A 23,890-nucleotide genomic window follows, 5' to 3' on the forward strand; every position below is an offset into this window, starting at 1 on the left:
GCAAAACCTATCCAGGTTGCTAGGGTTCATAGTAAAATTTTCAATATCACATTTAGGCCCATCATCTCAATTGGAATTTATAGGAGCTCTATTAAACATGCCTTGGAGAAAAGCCTGCCTTCCGCAGGAAAGGATCATCATCATTCATGTCCACTGTGGAAAAAATGAGTCAACAGACATCAGTATGGAACATGTTGAGGATGTTGAGCCACATGGCATCCGCAGTGCATATAATGTCCTTGGCAGTTCTCCACATGAGAAAAGCCCAGTGAATCCTGCGATCACCATACACCTATTTCAATTAGGATCTTTGAGGCAGTGTTCAAGTCACCTAACAACTCAAGGATGTGCTGTCTTGATGGTTGGTTCAATCAAATCTAGTAAAAGCAATCTCCATTCAAATTATCCTGTCCGTGAATACCTCCAAACTGGGTTGTATTGCTCATTTAGAAGGCTTCAAACCCAGAGCCTTTGGTGTGCACAGGAAAAGTATCAACAGATAAACTTCCTAGAGCTAAAGTCTATTCTCTAGGCTCTAAAAGCTTTCAGAGATCAATTGGTCAACAAAATTGTTCTTATCCAGACAGATAATCAGGTAGCAATGTTCTACGTAATAACTGGCAGGCAAGGAGAATGTCCTGGCAGAAAGATTGAGTTGGATCCTGGAACCTCACAAATGGTCCTTGGACAGGGGAACGTAGAACAAAACATAAGATTGCGATACTGGGTCAGACCAAAAATCCATCAATCCCAGTATCCTGTTTCCAGCAGTGGCTATTCCAGGTCACAAGTACCTGGTGGGATCCCAAAAGTTAAATAGATTCTGTGCTGCTTATCCCAGGGATAAGCAGTGGATTTTTGCAACTCCACCTTTAATAATGTTTATGGACTTTTCTTCCAGGAACTTGTCCAAACCTTTTTTTAAATGTAGTTACAGAAACAGCTTTCACCACATCCTCTGGCAATGAATTTAGGAACTTAATTGTTGTTATTTATTTATATTTGTCATCTGGTGTTATGCTCTAGGTGACTCAACAGCATGAAACATACATTAAATAAACATGAATATACAGATGTCAATCCATAAAATTACATAAAACTGAAATAACCAACATAAAATAAAAGCTAAAATAATTAAAAGCATGGTACACGTGCACATATCCTGTTGTCAGAACATGGATACACCAGCATCTTTATCATTAATAAAAAGCCTGCTGGAAAAAGTCTTTTCCTGTACATGCCCGGATCAGTCCAGACTCCTGGGTTTTGCCTCCCTCCAGCAGATGAAGACAGATGTTTAAAACAAACTCTGCCATATAACCTGAGGTGCCACCTACAGCCTGCCAGTATTTCTCTGTCTCCAGCAGATGGTGGAGGTGCAAAATCCTACAGTCTGGTCTGTTTACCTAGAAAAGAAAAATAGACAGATAGGTGGAAAGTTAGAGATTATAAAATTTGTTCTGTTCCTTTAATTTTTCCTTAGGTTAAAAAAAAAAAATGGAAAAGTTAAGGGCAAGGAGACGGCCTCCCAGGGGGGGTTTGTAAGGTCCTGAGGGGACCATCCCTCCTGGTAGAGGCAGCTGCTAGTAAGGGTTGAGGATCCTGTCATCAAGTTTTTTTCAGCAGCTCTGGGGTAATAGCGGGGAGCCCGGCTCATTCACCCCAGCAGGGCCAAAACCAGGGACAGCGACGGGCAAGTTTTTTCTTTCTTTAAAAGCAAAAAAAAAAAAATAAATCTAAATTGTCTATGTATTACCACGTCGACTCTCCCTTTCTTCTCCTGCTAAGGCAGGGTAAGTGCGCTGCCATTTTCTGTACTTTTTGCCGCATTTCTTCTCGATTCTCTGTGGTGTTCATTTTCTGCTTCTGGGATGCCCTGAGGCTCAGCATGCTGTGCATTTCCCGGGAGGGCCTGTGCTCCGATTGTCTCCCCGGGGGGGAGGGACCCTCCGTTTTGCCTCGGGGGGGGGGGGGGGGGGGGGGGGGGTCGGATTCAGGCGGCTCGGTCCCTGACGAGGCTGCCGGCGCAGAGGGTGGCCTCAGCTGATCCGTTCCTGCTGAGCGTGGGAATGGAGGCCAATTTGAATTTTTTTTGGCCGGCCATGCAGCCCGCGGTGGGGGGAGGGGATCCTGCATACCTCCCTGTCTCCTCAGTACATGGCTTCCAGAGGTGACTTCCCGGCTGGTCCTGTATCCCCCCTGTACCTGAGGATGACCCCGAGGGGGTCTCAGATTCCTCGTCCTTCTCTTTGGAGTTTGTTTTACTGCTTCATAAGGCCTTTCAGGCCAGGAAAGCAGGGAAAAAGCAGGCCAGAGACAAAGCAAGCTTAGGAGCTAAGCGCAAGCAGACCCGGAAGTAACCCAGGTCCCGTGAGGGTCCTGAGCCACACAAGGGAAAGTGTCCCTTGCGGTCGGTGGCTACTGCTACGGATTCGGACTCTTCAGACCCGGACAACCAGGATCAGCAGCCCAAGCCCCCGACGGGGGCAAATGATGACGCGGACCCGCAACAGGACATAGATCGCGGTGTCCAGATCATGGAAGGGGACGACCCGAAAGTGGTGCGCCTCTTCAGGAAAGAGGAATTAGGCCCGCTGATTCCCACCATTTTGGGGGAATTAGGGCTGGAAGTTCCGCCCGTGGAATCTCGGCTGGAAACTATGAATCCGGTGCTTTTGGGTCTAAGGGGCCCTGCCACTTCCTTCCCTTTTCATTTCTCTGCAACGGACTTATTGTTCAGGGAGTGGGACACCCCAGACTTGGGGTTGAAGGTGATTAAGGCTATGTATAAGCTTATATCCTCTACCTGAGGAAGCTTTAGACTTTCTCAGAGTTCCCAAGGTGGATGCGGCAGTTTCTGCTGTGACTAAAAAGACCACCATTCCGGTCACGGGCGCGGTAAGGACTTGCAGGACAGAAAGTTAGAACTGTAGCTCAAGAAGATTTTTTTAAGTATCGATGCTCGGAGTGCGAGCTACCATGTGCAGCAATTTTTCGTTGCGTGCAGGTCTCGGAGGGTGAAGCTCTCCAGGCAGGTCGTCTGGAGGCAGCAATCATTATAGTGCAGATACGTTTTATGATCTGTTGCGGACGTCGGCCAGATCCATGGTGTCAGCTGTCTCTGCGCACAGGCTTTTGTGGTTGCGGAACTGGTCCGCGGATATTTCCTCAAAAGCTCAGCTTGGCTCGTTGCCTTTTAAGGCAAGTTACTTTTTGGCAAGGAATTGGAGGACATGATTCAATCTCTGGGCAAAAATAAAATGCTTAAATTGCCAGAGGACTGGCCCAAGTCGAGGGGATCCTTCGCTGCTCGATCTCGGTTCTGGGGAAACAGGAGGTTCCAAGCCTCTCGGTTTATGGGTTCCTCGTTTTGGCAAGGCTCAAGCAGACAACAATCATGGTCCCAGTCCTTTTGAGGCAGGTGTTTTGGGAAAGCCAGTAACACCCAGTCTGCCCCTGGAGTTAAGTCCTCGCAATAAGATACGGCCAGTCCATCCATCGGTTCCGGTAGTAGGGGACAGACTATCGCTTTTTTACGAGGAATGGACCAAAGTGACGTCGGACCAGTGGGTCCTCACTGTGATAAGTCAAGGTTACGCTTTAGATTTTGTACGGCGCCCCCGGGACAAGTTTCTGGTCTCCCCGTGCGCGTACCTGGAAAAACGAGAGGCGGTACAAGAGACATTACTACGCCTTCTGGAGTTGGAAGCCATCACGCCAGTTCCTCTAGCCGAACGGTGAAGGGGCCGTTACTCCATTTACTTTGTGGTCCCAAAGAAAGAAGGCACTTTCTGGCCTATCTTAGATTTAAAAAGAGTCAAACAGTATCTTTGGATTCCTTGTTTCCAGATGGAGACTCTGAGGTCCGTCATTGCCTCGCTATGAAAGGGGGAGTTTCTGGCCTCTCTGGATCTCACGGAGGCATATCTGCACATCGGCATCCGGGCCGCCCATCAAATGTTCCTGTGGTTCTTCATCTTGGGTCAACGTTACCAGTTCTGAGCTCTGCCTTTCGGTCTTGCCACCGCACCCAGGACTTTCACCAAGGTGATGGTCGTGGTAGCAGTGCAGCTTTGGAGGGAAAGATTGTTGGTGCACTCCTACTTGGACAACTGGCTGATTGGGGCCAAATTGGAGGTACTTTGCCAGGCGGCGATCCGCCAGGTTCTGCAACTGTTGAAGTTACTTGGGTGGTCAACTATGCCAAGAGTCTAATTCCTTCTCAATCCTTGGAGTTTCTGGGAGCACTGTTCGATACGCAGCAAGGGAGAGTTTTCCTCCCCTCGGATTGCATTTGCAAACTACAGGGGCAGATTCGAGACTTACTGTCCAAACATACCCCCAGGGTCCGGGATTACTTACGGGTCCTAGGGTCGATGACCTCCACTCTGGAATTAGTGCCATGGTAATTCGTCCATATGCATCCCTTACAATCAGCTTTGCTTTCCCGGTGGAATCCAGTCTCCATGCAGTTTCATCTACTTCTTTCTCTGATGGATTCGGCGAGGTCCAGTCTAGACTGGTGACTCGTCATGGACAATTTGGCACGCGGAGTTTCCTTGGTAGTGCCCGAGTGGACCGTGCTTACCACAGATGCCAGCCTCTCTAGCTGGGGAGAAGTTTGTCTGGGGAAAGTGGTGCAGGGACTTTGGTTGCAGGAAGAATCCCAGTGGTCGATCAATTGTCTGGAGACCAGAACGGTCTGCTTAGCCTTACAAGCGTTCCTTCCGCTTCTACAGGGGAAGTCAGTCAGGGTGTTGTCTGACAATGTGACCACATTGGCTTACATCAATTGCCAAGGGGGAACCAAGAGTCAGCCAGTGGCAGCGAAAGCTCAACAGTTGATTCGCTGGGCAGAGCAACATCTAGTCAGCATTGCAGCATCCCACATAGCCGGAGTCGACAACGTTCAGGCAGACTTTCTCAGTCGTCACTACCTGGATTCCAGGGAGTGGGAATTGTCAGACGAAGCCTTCCAGCGGATATGCGAGACGTGGGGCACGCCGTGCTTGGATCTCATGGTGACGTTCAAGAATGCCAAGGCTCCACACTTCTTCGCTCGCCGCAGAGAAACCGGGGCCGAATGCATCGATGCTCTAGTTCTCCCCTGGCCAATGTACATCTTACTGTACATGTTCCCTCCTTGGCCTCTGATAGGCAAGGTGATCTGGCGAATAGAGACCCATCCTACAGAAGTGATTCTAGTAGCTCCAGAGTGGCCGAGATGTCCCTGGTTTGCAGATCTCCTCAACCTAATCGCGACAGAACCCGTTTGGTTTTGGGAGTCCGCAGCCCTTCTACATTAAGGCCCCGTCTGTTTGGAAGAGGCGGATCGCTTTTGTCTAGCGGCATGGCTTTTGAGAGGCAGCGGTTAAAAAGCAAGGGCTCCTCTGCCAGGGTGGTGGCTACACCTTTACGATCCCGCAAACAGTCTACTTCTCTGGCTTATGTCAGGGTATGGAAAGTCTTTGAAGCATGATGTGTAGCCCGTGCAGTGAATCCCACACAGGCGTCGGTCTCATATTCTGGGGTTTCTCCAAGCTGGACTCTCAAAAGGCTTATTGTGTAGTTCTCTTAGAGTTCAAGTAGCCACGGTCAGTTGGTCTCCAGGGTAAGCTTAATAATATTAATATTAATGTTACGGGGTAATATAATACTAATTATTTTACTATGGTTATTTTTAAAAACAGTTCTCTGTAAAGCGCTCAAGTTGCTTTTTTGTTGTATGTAAACCGATGTGATGTGCCATTGAATGTCGGTATAGAAAAACTTTAAATAAATAAATAAAAATAAGCTCCAGGGAATGGCTTTGGCATTGCATCCGGATGTGGCGCTTTTCCTTCGAGGAGCAAAGCACTTATGTTCTCCGTTCCGTCCTCCGTGTCCTTCCTGGAATCCGAATTTGGTGCTTGCAGCTTTATGTGCTCCGCCCTTTGAGCCTCTAAAAAGGGCAACGTTGAAGGACCTCACTTTTAAGGTGTTTTTTTCTGGTAGCTATTTCCTCAGCCTGTCGGGTGTCGGAACTACAAGCGTTATCTTGCAGGGAGCCTTTTTTACGGATTTCAGAATAGAGAGTCTCCTTGAGGATGGTTCCTTCCTTTCTTCTGAAAGTAGTGTCCTCTCTTCACTTGAACCAGTGGTGGAGCTTCCATCTTTCACTGATTTGGATTGGTCGGATCCGATTTCCAAAGACTTACGAAAGTTGGATGTGCTTCAAGCTTTGCTGCGCTATTTGGAGGTTACAAACTCCTTCCGAGTGTCCGATCATCTCTTTGTCTTATGGAGTGGCCCAAGAAAAGGAAATGTAGCGTCCAAGACTATGATAGCTCGTTGCCTGAAAGAAGCTATACGTTCTGCTTACTTACTACGTGATAAGGTGGTACCGGATGGTCTTCGTGCTCATTCTACCTGTTCGCAGGCTGTGTCCTGGGTGGATTGCCAACAGGTCTCTCCACAGGATATTTGCAGGGCGGCTACATGGAACTCTTTACATACTTTTGCGAGACATTACAGGCTGGTTGTCCAGGCTCCGGATTCCAGGGGATTTGGAGAAGGAGTGCTCCGAGCGGGCCTCTCCGGGTCCCACTCTAAGTAAGTTAGCTCTGGTACATCCCAGGAGTCTGGACTGATCTGGGTACATACAGGGAAAGGAAAATTGGTTCTTACCTGATAATTTTCGTTCCTGTAGTACCACGGATCAGTCCAGAGTCCCACTCGTTATATGTATCAGAGTAACGGAGAGTCCGCTCATATTTCATTTGATTAATTGACGTGGATCATATGTTCACACTGTTCATTAGGTTCTGTTCCCAGTTGGGGGGTTTTCAGGAGCCATTTTAGATAAGGAATTTAAATAGTTATAAGGAAGTTGAATATTACATTTTTTGTGTGGAACCATTCTGCTTTGATACTGAGTAATATTGGCAGACTGTAGGTGGCACCTCAGGTTATAGGGCAGAGTTTGTTTTAAACTTCTCTGTCTCCATCTGCTGGAGGGGAGGCAAAATCCAGGAGTCTGGACTGGTCCGTGGTACTACAGGAACAAAAATTATCAGGTAAGAACCAATTTTCCTTTAACATCCCTTTAAAAGTTTTAAAACAGTTCATAATGCACAGTTCAGCTGGCAGTGATTTCCAATAAATTGATGCAGTGACTGAAAATGCCCTCGCTTGTGTTTCAGCCAGACGGGCCATTGAAGAAAACTTAAACAACCCTCTTTGATAAGAGCGCAAAGCGGCATGTGGATTATAAAGGTGCAGCATTGCAACTAGCTATTTTGTGTATTATTCTATATGCCACTGGGAGCCAATGGCGTTCTGCCAAAACCAGGGAGATATGTTCAATTTCCGTTGAGTAAAAAAATATTTTCTTAATTTTAACTGTACAACTTAGTAACTTTGTGTCCCCTAGTCTTTGTATTTTCTGAAAGAGTAAACAACCGATTTGCATTTATTCGTTCTGCTCTACCCATTTTATAGACTTCTATTATTTTTCCCCTCAGCCATTTCTTTTCCAAGCTGAAGAGTCCTAACCTCTTTAGCCTTTCTTCATAGGTGAATTGTTTCATCCCTTTTATCATTTTGGTGCCCTTGTCTGTACCTTTTCTAATTCTGCTGTCTCTTTTGAGATGTGGTGACCAGAATTGCACAGAGTACTCAAGATAAGGTTGCACTACTCAGCGATAGAGGGAATAGCAATCCAGATCCTGTGATAGATGTATTTGTATCACCTTTAAACTGAAAGGTCCTGAACTTCTGCTGTAGAAGAGATATATTCACTGTAAACTAGCCTCTGATGCATACTTCCTAAATTGGGAAGAAAATCTTCTGTACTTTTATCCTCTATTTTCTCTAATGGAAAAACTTTGCTAAAACTCTTAAGAGACTGGGGTCAATAATTCTCATAGCCCCCTATTGACAAAGGCAGACTTGGTTTCTTCTCCTCTCAAACTATCCATCAGGGAACCAATCAGGTTGGGGAATTCCCCAGCTCTCATCACTCAGAACCAGGAACGTTGTGTTGTCCCAAATCAGGTCTCTAGTCCTCACCGTGTGGCTGTTCAAAGAGTAGCATTGAATTCCTTTGTCTATCTGAGGATGTCTCTCATATTCTTCTGGACTCTAGAAAAGATTCCACAATTAAATAACATGGTTTCAAATGGAGGAGGTTTGCCTTCTGATGTAAGAGAAAGACTCTAGTCTATTTCTGATCCATACGAAAAATGCTTGAATACCTTCTCCATATTTCATAATGTGGTCTGAAGACTAACTTCATTACGGTTCATCTCAATGCAGTTGGTTCTTATCACTACCATATAGAAGGTAAACCATTTAGTTATCAGGTTTATGGGGGACTTGTTTCAGTTCAAGTCTTCGTTAAGCCGCCAGCTGTGTCTTACGGCCCCACCATGGTACACCCCTCCCCCCCCAAGCAAGATGACGAAAGCTCCCTTTGAGCCATTAGAGTTTGTGTACTTTGTGAGATGAAGTACCTGACTTGGAAGGTCATATTTTTTGTATTAATCACTTCAATGCACAGAATCGATGAACTCCAAGCCACAGTGACTTGTCCACCTTACTCTGCATTTTTTTCATAATAGGGTGCTTCTGCACACATGTCCTAAGTTCTTCCCTAAAGTAGTATCTGACTTCTGCCTTAACCAGTTAAACATCCTTCCAACACTTTTCCCCAGGCCACTTATTCACAAGGATGAATAAGCCTTGCACATTTTGTCTATCTGTAGCGAACTGAAGTACTTCAGTTCGCTACAGATAGACAAAATGTGCAAGGCTTATTCATCCTTGTGAATAAGTGGCCTGGGGAAAAGTGTTGGAAGGATGTTTAACTGGTTAAGGCAGAAGTCAGATACTACTTTAGGGAAGAACTTAGGACATGTGTGCAGAAGCACCCTATTAAGGTCCATCCAGCTTTTTGTTTTTTTTGATTCTAACAAAGCTGGCATTATTTTAGCCAAATGCACCCTTTCTAATTGAATAATGAATTACATCTCTTTCTTCTATGCCTAGGCCAGTCTTATTCTGGTTGGGAGTGTCAAGGCTTATAGTGTAAGACCCATAGGAATATTGATGGCTTGCCTGAGATCAGTTTTCAGTGAAAGAGATTTGCAAGACTACTACATGGAGCTCTGACCACACATTCACATCATGTTACTATTTAGATAAGGAATCTGACACAGCAGTAGATTTGGTCAGTCTGTCCTGTGGAGTTTGCTTTAAGGTTTAGAATCCAGCTCTAATTCTCTAGGACCAATTGTTATTTCCAGGTTGCCTCTATAAAAAATAAATAAATAAATAAATAAATAAATAAAACTACCTGTTAGGAGTATTTTTGTTTTGGTTGTTATCTCCCCTTTTTTCACTAGATGGCCTGTAGCTAGGAAATCCCCCACCTGTGAGGGCTATAGTATCTTGCTTGTCCTTGGAGAAACAAAAAGTTGCTTACCTGTAAGAGGTGTTCTCTGAGGATAGCAGGGATGTAAGTCCTCACAGAACCCACCCACCTCCCCTGGGAATTGGATCAGCCATTCAGTTCTAGCTTTTTACAAACTGAAGAGTCCCCATGTGATGACTGTGGCACGGAACGGCACATATGTGCTTAGTAGAGCAGTTTGAAGTTTCTAGAAACTTTCTAGTAGTCACTGGCATGCCACCATCAATTGATGTCATCCTACCTATGAGGACTTGCAGCCTGCTATCCTTGGAGAACACCTGTTGCAGATAAGAAACTTACCCTTTCTTCATGGTAAGGGTAGTGGATACATGAAATGGGTTTCCATTGAAGATGGTGAAGGCAAAAACAGTAACCGAACCCAAGTATGGAATAGGCACAAAGGATTGCTAAGACTTGAAGGGAAATCTGAGATATATGCTATTGCAGAGTGAAACAAGTTGGGCAGATTGGATGGTCCCTATTGTCTTTATCTGCTGTCAAATTCTATGTTTCTGTGTTTTGTTTGCTTCTCTTTAAAGGCGTAGTAGCACAAGCAAGATCTGTCCTCGCCTGGCACAGTCGATATCGGTTCTGTCCAACCTGTGGAAGTGCAACCAAAATCGGTGAGGGTGGGTACAAGAGGACATGCTTAAAGGAAGGTTGCCCCAGTATCCGGGGCATTCATAACACATGCTATCCAAGGGTTGGTAAGAAGACTTAATTCCTTTTGATGCAGATGATCTTTACCATTGATATTTTATGTGGTAGGAACACTGTTTTTGAAACAGAGTCTGGTGTTCCAAGTGTAATGCTTATTTTTAATCAAATATCAGTTTTGTTATTGTTGCCAGTAATAGTTTTCTGTTATATAAAGGATTTCTTCTCGCTCATTTGTATGAGAAGGATGGATTTTCCATAACTTCTGAGTGCCAACGCTACAGATTATGAGGATATTTTGTAACATAGTGCGTGTTAAGGCCAGTTTTAAAAGCAAACTTGCATAAGTCTGCTCTGAAAACTAGCCCACCAACTTGGCCAAATTTAGGAGCCACAATACCACTTCTAAATTTGTCCAGCCACTCACAAAGTAGCTCTTTTAAATGGAAAATAAAGTTCCCCACAGTCGAGAGCTGCTTGCTCCAGTCCTTTAAAATATTTTTAAAACATGGCACCCCAATCTTCTCACGCCTTCCCACCACTCTTACAAATATATATTTTTTTAAATGTCCCCACATACTGACCTCTTACTTACTTTACATCCTCCACCCTTTTACATTTGAAAAAAATTGCACTGGGTTTAGCAGGGACCCTCTTCAATTATCTATCAAAAAAAAAAAGGCAAAACTAAGAACGATGGCCACCAAGAAAGCCACTAGCAGCTTCAAGGCTTACACCTGCGGAAAAATTGTCCATAATTGACAGACACAACAGGTGCCACCTCTGCCTGGGCCTCACCATGACCAGGCTAGCTGTCCTGCCTGTGGGTGCATGTTCTCAATGAGCAAGAGTGTCCTAAATCGAGATGCTCCGCATCCAGTAGTGTCATCGCTCCTCCTCCTCGAAGAGCAAGAGAAGTAAGTCCTTGAGGGACAGCTCGACGTACAAAAAAAATTCCACAAAGAAATGAGCCAGTCTGCCTTGGTGACGCCTTGAAGTGCAATGAGAGCAAAAGGAGACTGACCGGTTAAGGCCAAACACAGAAAGTCGTTGGCACGCACAATGCCGGAGTCACCAAAAAAGGCCAAGCCATTGATGCAGCATCAGTTGGACAAGCCACAGTTACAGATACGAAGCATTCAATGCATGAAGTGTTGGGTCGCCCGACGCATTCAGCATCGAAGCACCTAGGGCATGAGGTACCGGCATATTCGATGCATGGGTCTGTGATGCACACTAAAACCGATATACTGGTACACAAGACCACCACACCTCGCAACATTCAAAGCCTTCCGCAAAGCTTTTGACGCACATATCAAGCCACCCAAAGCATCAAGCACTTAAAGAACCAAAGCACTCAACATCTATGGCCAGGGCGCTGTCAACACCACACTGATGGTGAAGCAAGGAAAAGGGACATCGGTCATCCCATAGGAGCCACAGCTCATTATCTCCACAAGCTTGGACAATGGGCCTGACTTATTCCCCCCCCCCTCCCCCCACCCCAATCAGTAACTTCAAAATGGGTTGACTACCTCTGCCTGGTGCTTTTTGGCCACTCTGATGAAGGGGCTGCCCACAGAACTATACACAATCCTGGCACCATCACATTCAGACCCAGCAATCCATCTGCTGCCTCCTAGAACTAGGGCCCTCCAGGTGGCCCAGCTAATGTCACAGGGCCTCTGGCTACAACCCCTGGAATCTGTTTGCTCCATTCTTCTTCTGTCTTCCTATCAACCACTGGAGTGGGAGCTTATTCTTGTATCCAAAGAGGACATACCACCCCTCACTCCCAAGTCAACGCTCCCAACAGGCCATGGAGCAGATCACTAATATCATCTGGACTTTCTTTACCTCCCTCTTCCTAGCAGCACTACTGCTGACATTTTCACCGGCCTACCCAATAGTGCATACTTCACTGGAGCCGGTTATGCTAGGACCCCCACCTTTCTCTTCTCCTGAAAGCTGTAGTTCACCATCTTGAGAGCTTCTGTCCGCTTCACCTTCACTGCTGCCTCTGCAAAGCCCATCCATATCTCCTCCAGTATGGTCTGACCTTCTCTCTCCTGAGGAGTCCACAGGCGGCTCAACAGGCATACCCTCCCCCTGGGCCACCTGACCCTACTCCACTAGAGGACCTTACATACTCCCTCTTTGTGGAGAAGTTGGGTGCAGTACTAAGTTCATAAAGACTCCAATTGGAAGTCCTCTACATACTGAAAATCCTGGACATACCCTCGGAACCATCTGCATTACCCACATAAGCAGTGTTGTATACCTTGCTCCTGAAGAAGTGGGAAACACCTTTTTCTGGGCCTACCATGGCCCAAAAATTGGATTTGAAATTCTGCATCAAGAACGCTCCAGGTTATGGGGTTGTATACCTTCCCCACAATTCAGTGGTCGTGAAGTCAGATATCAGAAGGGCAAAAAAGTCCCACCTCCATTCAAACATCCCCCCCTCCGGGGGGGGGGGGAGAACAAAAGATTGCTGGATGAGTTCGGAAAAAGGGTTTTTCGGGGCTCCCATGCTCACAGTACGCATTATACAACACCAATTCTACATGGTCCAATATATCTACAAATGCATCCAAAGCCTCAAACCCTTCATCCAGTCTGAGAACAGATCTCCCCTTCCCCCTTACATAACCTGGAGGAAGCTGTGTGCCACGTACTCCAATCTTCTATGAAGCATTTGACACATTACTTGCACTTTGTCAGCTTCTATAGATGCCCCGCTGCATGGCTTGGCTTCAAGGCTAGTGGCATCAGGGAAGATGTCCACAAAAAGTTAATACAGTCTCTTTGGTGAGGAAACTGAGGAAAACAATCTCCCAAATCAAAGAGCAGAATGTAGCAGTGCAGTCCTTGTCAACGACGTCAGAGGCTGAACCTGCACTGAGACGTGTGTACTTCTACAAGAGGCAATATTATAGCAGAAAACCATACCGCACGTATTCACACCATCGATTTCCACCCCTGCTACAGACTAGAAAACAGCAGTAGGGGCTCTCTGTGTGGGGCAACCCAAGGGAATGGTATCAGGAAAAGCAGCTGCTGCAACAGCAACAATCAGCTAAAGGAGCATCCAGTTTTTGACTCTCCCTGCCCTAGGACCAACTTCCTAATTGGGTGGGGGGAGAGTCCATTTTTGTTCACCTGGAAGCAAATCAATGATCAGAAGGTGTTGGGCAGAGTGGAGCATGGTTAGTCTCAATTTTTTACATGACCGTCAACTCCCTACCTCATAGTCTCACTCTCTGACTACTCACAGGTGCAACTATTGAACCAGCTCCTCTGCCAGGATATGCCAACCATGAGGTCCCAACCCCTTTCTCCAACCAGGGGTTCTATTCTGAATATTTCTTCAACCAACACCTTTTGTCGGGAGAAATTCCAGATGCTCTCCCTGGGTATTATTCTTCTATTCATCTAGCCCAAGGACTGGATGTGCTCCCTGAACCTCAAGGATGCCTATGCTCACATTCCCACCCATTCTTCTTGCTGGCGGTTCCTCTGCTTCAAAGTAGCTGACTGCCACTTCCAGTACAAAGCGCCCTGTGGTCTTTATAAAATGTCTGGCGATGGTTGCTGTCATCTTCGCAAAGGAATTCACCTATTTCCCTACCTGGACGACTGGCTAGTGGTTGTACTGTTGAAGGATACATTTCACGACAAATTGGCCCTAACACACAAAGTGTACTCCAGAAACCTTGGGTACAAGTACAAAATATCAAAAAACTGGTTTACTGGTCAGTCTTTTTTTTATCATTACAATTCGCGACAACAATCTCAATTTAATGCAATAAACTATATAGTTTTGTAGGACCAACACGCAACCAGTCTGTATATCAATCAAACCCACCATGGAAAGGTCGCATTACTTTATTATATGTTTCAAATATTTTTTTGAGGTTTTTTTGTTATCTAAAATGAATCCATATTGCCACGGGAACTTGAGTCTAAATGTGCTGACAGATCAAATTGATCTATCTTCAAAGCGTCAAAACACCGCAATTGTAAATTCACCTCAAATGTAACTGCGTAGGAATGAACAAAATTTCAATACTTATGAGCTTTTACAGACAGTGCAGTGGAACAGGCTGTGCTACATCATACTGTGTCCAAGTAGTCAGCACTCCATGAGTGTCCAGGTTGATTGTTTAGAACGCTGTGTTGCAACCCTTAGCTTGGCTAATTCAGCCCTGCTTTTCCATGGAAAAAACACGTTTGCTTACCTTAAATAGTGTTTCCATAGATAGCAGGATGAATTAGACATGAAATGCTTACCCTCCTTTCTGGATAGCAGGTTCCATGGTACATTCAGTACCATGGAACAGACTGAGGAGCTGAAGAAACAGCTTCTGTGCATGCTTAGTAGAGCTGAAAGATCTAAGAGCATGGAGAAACAATTACGTCCAGTGCTGCCAGAGGACGCCACCCACAGATTGTAGCTAATTCATCCTTCTATCTATGGAAAACACTGTTTTACAGTAAGCAGATTTGCTTATACATTTGCATTCATGTCTACATGTAACTATGTTCAAATCTTATTTCATTTTTGTTGTATTCAATCTTGCCTAGTAATGTAATTTTCAATGTATTTCAGATCTTTCAGTGATAATGTTGGTCCTGCATCCTGATGGGAACCAGTGTCTCTTGGGCAGGAAGAAGCAATTCCCTGCTGGCATGTTTTCCTGTCTTGCTGGTTTCATTGAGCCTGGTGAGATTTTTCTCATGACTTTGCTGATGCACAGTATGTTTCCATCCCACACTTATTCCTTCCCTTAAGTAAAGTGCATTTCAAATTGATTTCTGCTCACTGCATCTTTAAAGTAAGATAGGCAGAAGGAACTATTTTCAAGAAGCTAGCTGTGGGCTAATCCCTTGGCTTGGCTGCAGTGTTATGGATTGTGACCCAAGAGACTCTAGTTCGTCTCCTTTTTGTCAGGATTGATTATACTCAGGCGTGTTGTGGAGGTAACTCATTTGAAATCTGAAAAGGGATGAACAGCAGCCATTGCTACTGTGGTGACTCCTTTGGGTCAAAGAGGGCTTGAGAGATTTCCCTTAGCCCAACAAGGGTTCCTGCCTCCCCTGTAAATACCATGGGGACAGAAGGTATATGGGAAAAAAGTTAAAATGGAACTATCAAAAAGAAACCTGACCATGGCAAGCTTAGGCCGTCATCGCCCTGGTGCATTCTGTTCTTGCTTCCACTGTTCTTGAGTGAAGCAAGTTGGGTGGGTTCATGGCTATAATGTGCAGAGGCCCAAGCCTAGTGGGGCTTTTTAGCCAGATGTGCCTTTTTCTGCTTTTTATTTTCCAAGTAGTAACACCTGCTAAAATATACTAACCATAGAGAACATTTATAAACTACTCAAAATGATGTTCTTTTCAAAATGACTTGCCTCTTCATTATAAGTTATGTGTACCCTTAAATACACTGCATCTTTCATGTTTGCTTTTGGATATGCTGTATTCATCTTTAAATATATAAAGACCTTGCAGGCCAAAGAAATCACTAGTCATTTAAGCCTTGCTCACATTAATGGCACATAAAGAGCAGTTATTACTCATTATAAAATTACATATTTAGTCACATTTGCCATTTCATCTTCTGGACGGAGTGTACTTCAACTCTAGAAGTTGAGAAACAGTTGCTAAATTGTAGTATATTTTTAATTTTCTGATTGATTAAAGCAGTATTCAAGTCAGCTGAAATTGTTTTCAGATAACATGAAATATTGGCGTGCATAACACTACAGCTTACCACTGCATGCATATATGTATGTGTATATATACGAAAATGTATATACAAACTCATGCATGTGCATATGCTGTGACTGTTTAAAAGAAAACGATGGACTGTTTTATCTACCTCTTCCCATCTGCTTGAGTTTGCTGTGATACCTCCTTTATATTTTTTCACTGGTCTGGATCTGTATGTATATAATATGTTTTTGACATTTAATGTAAAGCGTTTGGAGCTGTGCCATTAGTGTTATGCACAACTTCCATGCAAGCTAAAATCATTTTGGTCTCGACAGCTGCTTTAAATATGGAATACATTGCTTTTATTGGCATTAGACTTTTGCTTCTCTGTTCTAGATGCATTTTCTGGTTTTGTGAAAGGAGGATTGGTGCAGATAATTGTTTTGGGGTAGTGTCGGATCATTCCTGTCATTTTGGAGTAGAGAATAGAATCCTTGTTTGAACCATTATTGTCATCTGGCTGTCCTCTGCCCTGTCTGATTAGGGGAAACAATAGAAGATGCTGTACGGAGAGAAGTAGAGGAGGAAAGTGGAATAAGAGTTGGCCATGTTCAGTACGTCTCTTGTCAGCCGTGGCCAATGCCTTCCTCCTTAATGATTGGTTGCTTAGCTGTTGCGATCTCTACAGAAATTAAAGTTGACAAGAATGAAATAGAAGAGGCCCACTGGTTCACTAGAGAACAGGTAAAGTTCAACTTAATTTCTTGGCTACATTGATTGTTCTCTCACTGTATCTGCTTTGTCATGAGATAAGAATGCCCTGTTTTTATCTTTTTAACCAACTGAATAAGTGCTTACCACCTTTTCATCCTGCAATGATTGCATTGTAATTGTAAATTAGATATACCAAGAGAAACTTAGAGAGAGAACATGCTTCATCAGTCAGCTGTCTCCATTATAAATTCATTGCAAAGTGTTTCTTCAGTGTTGCTGATTTGTTTCTATTCCTAGGGACATCTGCTAACTGATAGTGATACCATTCAATTTTCAGTGATACCTTCTGTATTATGGAGAGAATAGTATTTATTCCCTGAAACGAGCATTACCATTTTTGGAAACATGAGGATAGAAAATTTGTTTTTCCTGCTTTCCAAAAAATATTGCTACATTATATCTTTCCTGTAAATCCAACCAAAGAACAGTGCCAGCTGAAAATTGGCAGACACCCATTTCCTCATGAAAATGCAGGCTTTATCAGAGAAGTCATGGTGTTAGAATAGAGAGAACTGTGTGAAAAGTTTCTTAAAAACAGAAAGCAAGAGAGATTTCAAGAGATAATATAAATGTTTTCCTGTTATTGCCTGCAAAGAGCACTATACCAAAATAAATTTCAAAGAAATAAAACCCCTTTTTTCCTGAAGGAAAGGAAAACAAAAATGGAATGATGGATGTATTCACAAGAGAACTTGTTTTAGTTGTAGGATTATTTTATGTCTTTAGTAGACAAGGTTTAATCAAATAGAATGGCTGGAAATATTTAGTGGATAATGCTAGCAGAGCAATTTTCTGTAAAGTAGTAAAAATAGGCATCTCTTTTGGATCTTGCTGATTGTTGTCCAAGGAGGTCACATGCCACTGCAGTTACATTTGAACAGGATCCCTTGTTTTTTGCTATGTGTGTGTTATTTGACAGTTTCCTCCTGCTCTTTCAGGCTTAATAGCATTCAAACAGGTTAATCCACACCAGTAAAACATAAGAACATACCATACTGGGTCAAACCAAGGGTCCATCAAGCCCAGCATCCTCTTTCCAACAGTGGCCAATCCAGGCCATAAGAACCTGGCAAGTACCCAAAAACTAAGTCTATCCCATGCTACAGTTGGCGGAGTTTCTTATGTCTCTGGATTTGTCTGCGGCATACTTGCATATTCCTACCCAGCTGGAGCATCACTGGTTTCTGTGGTTCGCTGTTTTGGGGCAACATTAGTTTTGAGCACTACCCTTTGGTTTGGCCACTGTGCCCAGAACCTTCTCCAAGGTCATGGTTATGGTAGTGGCAGTGTTGAGAGAGGATGGCATTCTGGTCCACCTGTACTTAAGACGATTGGCTGATTCGGGGCATGAGCAAGAGTCTTCATGCCTCCCACAAGGTGATCTCTTTGCTACAGGAACTAGGTTGGGTTGTGAACTTGGCCAAGAGCAATCTGCAGCATTCCCAATCACTGGAGTATCTCTGTGTTCGTTTTGACACAAAGCAAGGCAGAGTGTTCTTGCAGGAGATCCACATTCAGAAATTGATGGTGCAGGTGCAACTGTTGACATAAACAAAGTGCTCGGCAGTGTGGTCTTATCTACAGGTGCTTGGGTTAATGGCAGCCACCCTAGAAGGTAGTTCTGTGGACAAGGGTGCATATGCGTCCTCTTTAGCACACACCGCGTGCTCATTGGAGTCCACAGTCTCATGACTACTCAATACAGCTTCACTTACTGGTGGAGATCACAATCCAGTTGCAGTACTGCTTACAAGTGGATCATCTAAGGAAGCATGTTTCACTGCGAATACCAGACTGGCTAGTATTCACGACTGATGCGAACCTCCAGGGTTGGGGGGGCTCACTGTCAAGAGTTTGACAGCGCAGGGGCGCTGGAGAACAGATGAATCTCTCTGGAGCATCAATTGGCTGGAAGCCAGTGCCGTTCTGTTGGCATTCTTCCACGTCCTCAACTATTTGCAGGGTCGAGCGGTCAAATAATGTCAGACAGTGCAACGACAGTGGCTTACATCAGTCGCCAAGGAGGATCCAAGAGCCAGCAAGTGTCACAGGAAGTAGCCCAATTCATAAAATGGATGGAAATACATCTTCAGGATATTTCAGCAGGAAAAAACAATGTAAGAGCAGACTTTCTCAGCAGACAGAGTCTGGATTCAGGAGAAAGGGAGCTGTCAAATGAAGTATTCCAGCTCATAGTGGACCGCTGGGGCCTCCCGTTTCTGGACTTGCTGGCAACATCACACAATGTGAAGGTTTCTCACTGCTTCAGTCACAGGAGAGATCTGAAGTATTTGGGCATTTATGCCATCATGCAGGAGTAGCCGGAACGTGGGCCAACATGGGCCACGTCTCCCGTGGCCCATGTTGGGCAGAATGATTCGGAGGATTGAAAGACACACGGGGATGGTGCTTCTGGTGGCACCAGATTGACCCAGGAGGCCGTGGTATGCACATCTGCGAAGGCTCCTGGTGGACTCTTCTCTCCGATTACCTGTCCACAGGGATCTGCTGCAGCAGGGGCCTGTTCTCCAACTCTATTTTTTTTCTTACAGTATGGCCCTTGAGAGAGCTCTGTTGCTGAAGCATGGATACTCCGCTGCAGTGATTTCCACCCTGCTTCAAGCACAAAGTTCTCCACTTCCTTAGCCTATGTTCGGGTTAGGCAAGGTGTTTGAGGCTTGGTGTGAGGAACGAGGGGTTCAGCCTCATTCGGTTAAGGTCCCACTTATTTTGGATTTTTTTGCAGGGTAGGTTGACTAAGAGTTTGGCTCTTAATTCCATGAAAGTACAGGTGGCAGCTCTGAGGTCAGATGAATGGTGAATCCTCATCGGCCCATCCGGATGAGGCCTGGTTCTTAAAAGGGATGAAGCATCTTCGTCCTCTCTTGCGGTTGCTAGTGCCCTTAAGGAGTGTTAATCTAGTTCTGGATTTTCTGGTGGGTCCCACCTTTCAGCCACCACATAGCCTCTTCTTGAGGTTACTTACTTTGAAGACTGTGTTTCTGGTGGCAATTTGTTCTGCTTGTAGAGTTTCTAAACTGCAGGCCTTGTCTTGCTGGGAACCATTTTGCGAGTGACCCTGGGGGTGGTACAGTTGCAAACTGTTCCGTCCTTTTTGCTGAAGATGGTCTTGAATTTTAATGTGAATCAATCAATTTCCCTGCTGACTCTGAACAGAGAGAGAATTGTGGATGAATATTACCTGTTATGGACCTTGAATGGCAAGTAGCATATGAGATATTTGGAGGTTTCTAAATCTCTCAGGCAGATAGACCTTCTGTTTTTATACTCCATTGCGGGAGGAAATATGGTGAGCCGGTGTCACAGGCTACGATAGCTCGCTGGATTAAGGAGGTTATCACAGCCACGTATGTGGATGCTGAGCAGCAGTTGCCTAGTCAGGTTAGGGCTCATTCCACAAGGGTTCAAGCAGCATCGAGATTTGCCGAGCTGCGACATCATGTCAGATCCAGTCCCTAGATTAGTGATATTACACTCCTTGTCTGAGCGCAGTGTTTTCCTGTTAACAGATAACAGCACTAAGATTCAAGCACTGAGTTATGTTTATGGATTGTTTAGTTGTCCACAGTTAGCTTTTGCAGAGAATACTGGTGGGCCGATGTCCGTGCAAAGGTATATATACCATGATGTCATCTTTGCTCTGTCTCCATATGCTGGAAGAGGTGCATAACCCTCTGGTGTGGATTAACTTGTCTTTATTAAAGAAAAGGAAATTATCAGGTAAATAGTAATTTTCTCCTTGAATCTTATAGTTCACCAAAGTAATAAGAGAAAAAATAAAGCAAAATAACATTTAGAAAATACAGACACAGGAGGACAACAGATACCAGTAGAAACAAAGGGAGACAAGAACAGCTGTTGGACAAACATAGGCTCAAACTGCAGAGTGTATTTCCTGATCAGTAAAGACAGTGGATAAAACTGTCTTTAGAAAGAAAAGATATGCAAGTTAGAGGAGAATGGGCTTAGAGTAAAGAAGGATGAGAAGATAGAAACATAAATATTTTTCCTTGGTATTCACACAAGGAAAGGTTGATGGACCAAAAGACAAAGCCTTGAGGGAATGTGGTATGAATACATTTACCATCTGCTGATTTAAAAGTAGATGAGGGTTATGAAAACTAATGGGTTATCTTCTACAAAGTAGAATGTATCTAAAGAAGATACAGACTGTGCTCGCATTATCATTTGAAACTAATTAAATGGAGAAGAACAGATGATAGTACAACTTCACAAGGGTGAGAACAAAGAGAAAGTCATAGACCTTGTAGCCAGTGGCTTTACGGGATCCTAGATAATATGGTTTTATAAGGGGAAGATCTTATTGAAGTTTGATTTTTTTTTTGATGTGGTAACCAGAGTAGAAGATCAGCAGCGGTGTAGTAGATGTGACTTATCTGGATTTCAGTAAAGTCTTAGCCACTGTTTCACATAGAAGATTGGTGAGCAAGCTAGTGAGTGTGAGAGTTGAAAGAAAACTTTTATAAACTATGAGAAATTGGTTGAACAATAGGACAAAGTGAGGTGATCAGTGGGGTTCCATTTTGGTGAAGGGAAAGTGATCAACAAGATGCCACAGAGATGTGTGCTAGGCCAAATTTCTTCAGTGTATGTTATAACACAGAAGGGCCGATTTGCAATAAGAGTTGACTTGCCATGGGGACAGCTAACACAGATAACTTTCAAAAATTGGCCTAATGGTCAAAGGTTTGGCAATTGCACTTTAATGCAAAAAATAAAAATGCAGAATTATAAGATGGTAATGTTCTGTGACTAGGTTAGGAATAACATCTCTGAATCTGAAGAGAAGCTGTGGCATTTGAATATTGTGGTTTTTTGTTTGATTTTGTTTTTTCAAATGATGCATAAAATGATGCATAAAAAGTAGAGGTAATTAAAAACTGATTTCATCACTAAATATTGTACGTATGAAACTTAACAGCCTTCCCCCCTCCACATTTTAATGTGTCTGTGACTTAGTTGGGTGTTTAGTCTGTAACACATTACTGGGTTAAAGCCCAGAAATCCCCTTCAACGTCTGCTGATTTATAGTATTGTAAACCCTGTTAAATTAAATTCCTCTGTATTCAGGCAGACCAATCCACACAGTGGGTTATGCATACCTACTAGCAGTTGGAGATGGAGTAAAACTGACTCGCTGAGGTTACTGACATATTTGCTGTGCCTGATATCAGCCTGCCAGTATTCTCCAACTCCAGCAGATGGTGGAATGAATCTCTCTACTTGGGGATTGCTTGTTTTTATTTTGTTTGTTTTTAAAAGGAGAAGAATTAGATGTAGAACTTGAACTCCTAAGGTGATACCCAACTGGTCTCTCCCTGTTGAGCGGTTTAAGTCGCGAGGCCTGGCCAGTCTTAGACATATAAAGGACGGGGGAGAGATGAACTTGAAAGCTTGTGCCTTCTCCCCATGTAGCCAGTGACCCGATTGCACTTTCAGCCAGGAAAGGGCTGAACTCAGGTAAAAAAGATAGGAGGGAAGTGTTGGGTCCTCTCTTTTCCTTATCAGTTGTTCTCTCCCTTGACATTTCCTAAGTTTCTTCCTCTAATCACTCTGGTGAGTTAGAGGAATTGGCACGGGTTGGTGGGTTAAGCAGCTTTCACTAGGCCCTGCATTGCAAGCTCATTCAGCAGCGTGGTAGGCTGTGGTGGGCGTTTTTTTTTCCCTGTGCGTGTGTACTCACACCGTGGTGGTGTCTTAGCGTAGGCATGTACATGCATGCGAAAAGCCGCAGCCTAGATTTGAGCATGTAATTACACGAATATACCAGGACACTGTGGGTGTGCACATGTGAGGCCGCTTGAAAAAGTAATGGCGCTGGGGACAAAAAAGTCTGTGCCTTTCTATTTGTGTGGCTTGCTACATAAGGGCAATCCAGCCATTGCTCTCTTTACCTGTGTCAGTGCTGTCTGGAGGCTCAAGGTGATTTGCCTGCTATGGATTTTGCCAACGTTGGGGCATCCCCTTGGCCGACTGTGGTCTTGAAGGGAAAAGGCACAGGAGGCGATATGGTGGACAGTTCCTGCCCACCTTGTTCCTGATGGGAGAGACATCCCCGGGGGAGGGATCAGAGTGTCTCTTGTTAGGGCCTATGGGTCCTGGTATGGATTCATCCTCCTCCTGCGTGGAGTTTTTCCAGGGCTTTACAGGCCTTTCTGAAAGAGCACCCAGCAGAGGCAAAGCAGCCCAGTAAGAAGGGGTCACATCAGTGGGTGTCCCACTTGCCTTCCACTTTGGGCAAGTGCTGAAGAGAGACTGCCCCTAGAGATGTTGAGGAGGATGCAGATCATGACCCATCAGATGATTCCGGTGAGGACTCTGATTTCATACCTTTGGAAGAGGGAAAAATTCCACCTGACTTGGAACTACATAGGAATCTAATGCGGTTTTTTTTTTTCCACAAAGATGAGTTGCCAAGTTTGTTGACTCAGACCCTGAAGATGCTCAGTGTGGACGGGGATGACACGGGACTACAAAAGAAAGATCTCATATCGGTCACCTTGTGCAAGGCTTCCCATTTCTTTCACCTCCTAGAGCCAATCAAACGTTGATTGATCTTGAGAGGAATGTTCCGTAAGCGAGTTTTAAAGGCAAGTTTATACCCCTTGGATCCAAAGGCAGGGGAGTAGTTGTGCTTCCTGAAGTTTGATTCCTTGGTGTGTTCAGTTACTAAGTGAACCACCATTCCAGTGGAAGGGGGGAGCAGCTCTAAAGGATGCTCAGGATAGGAGGATTGAAGCCATTCTCAAACAGGCATTTGAAGCCATGGCAATGAATTTGCAGATCACATCTTGCTACCACTTGGTGGCTTGGGCAGAGTTGCATCTCTCAGCAGACTTGAGGAGCGGGGTCTGATAGCAGGCCGGTGATGGAACCAGGGGCTACAATTTTAGCTGATGCGGGCTGTGACTTGGTGCAGATAATCACTAGAGATGTGACTTCCATGATAGCGACTTGGCGCGCAAGTTGTGGCTGTGGAATTGGTCAGCGAACACTATTTCCAAATCCAATTTGATAAGGTTACCCTTTAGGGGTTCTCTCTTGTTTGGCAATGAGTTGGAGAAGATGGCAAATAGATGGGGCGAATCTAAATTCCGCAATTTGCCAGAAGGCAGGAAAACAGCATCGCTGCCTTTTGGGGTGAAAACCCGCTCCAGGTATTCCAATTGATTTTGTCCTTACAGAGGAACAACAACTCAAGTCTCATTCCTTCGAAACATCTCAATCCTTTCAGCTTAAGAAGCCTCA

General features: G+C 44.6%; 1 protein-coding gene across 6 annotated transcripts in view; it reads left to right on the plus strand.

Moving 5' to 3' along the window:
• The window catches only part of NUDT12 (nudix hydrolase 12), a 59,972-nt gene that overhangs the window by 23,350 nt on the left and 12,732 nt on the right, over positions 1-23,890 (plus strand). For all 6 annotated transcript variants that reach the window (XM_029572414.1, XM_029572394.1, XM_029572384.1 and 3 more), the window contains exons 4-6: positions 9,991-10,158; positions 14,721-14,834; positions 16,371-16,570. In XM_029572414.1, coding sequence (XP_029428274.1) covers positions 9,991-10,158; positions 14,721-14,834; positions 16,371-16,570 — 482 coding nt within the window. The remainder of the gene's footprint in view (positions 1-9,990; positions 10,159-14,720; positions 14,835-16,370; positions 16,571-23,890) is intronic.

Source organism: Rhinatrema bivittatum, chromosome 1, assembly GCF_901001135.1.
Source record: "Rhinatrema bivittatum chromosome 1, aRhiBiv1.1, whole genome shotgun sequence".
NCBI lineage: Eukaryota > Metazoa > Chordata > Amphibia > Gymnophiona > Rhinatrematidae > Rhinatrema > Rhinatrema bivittatum.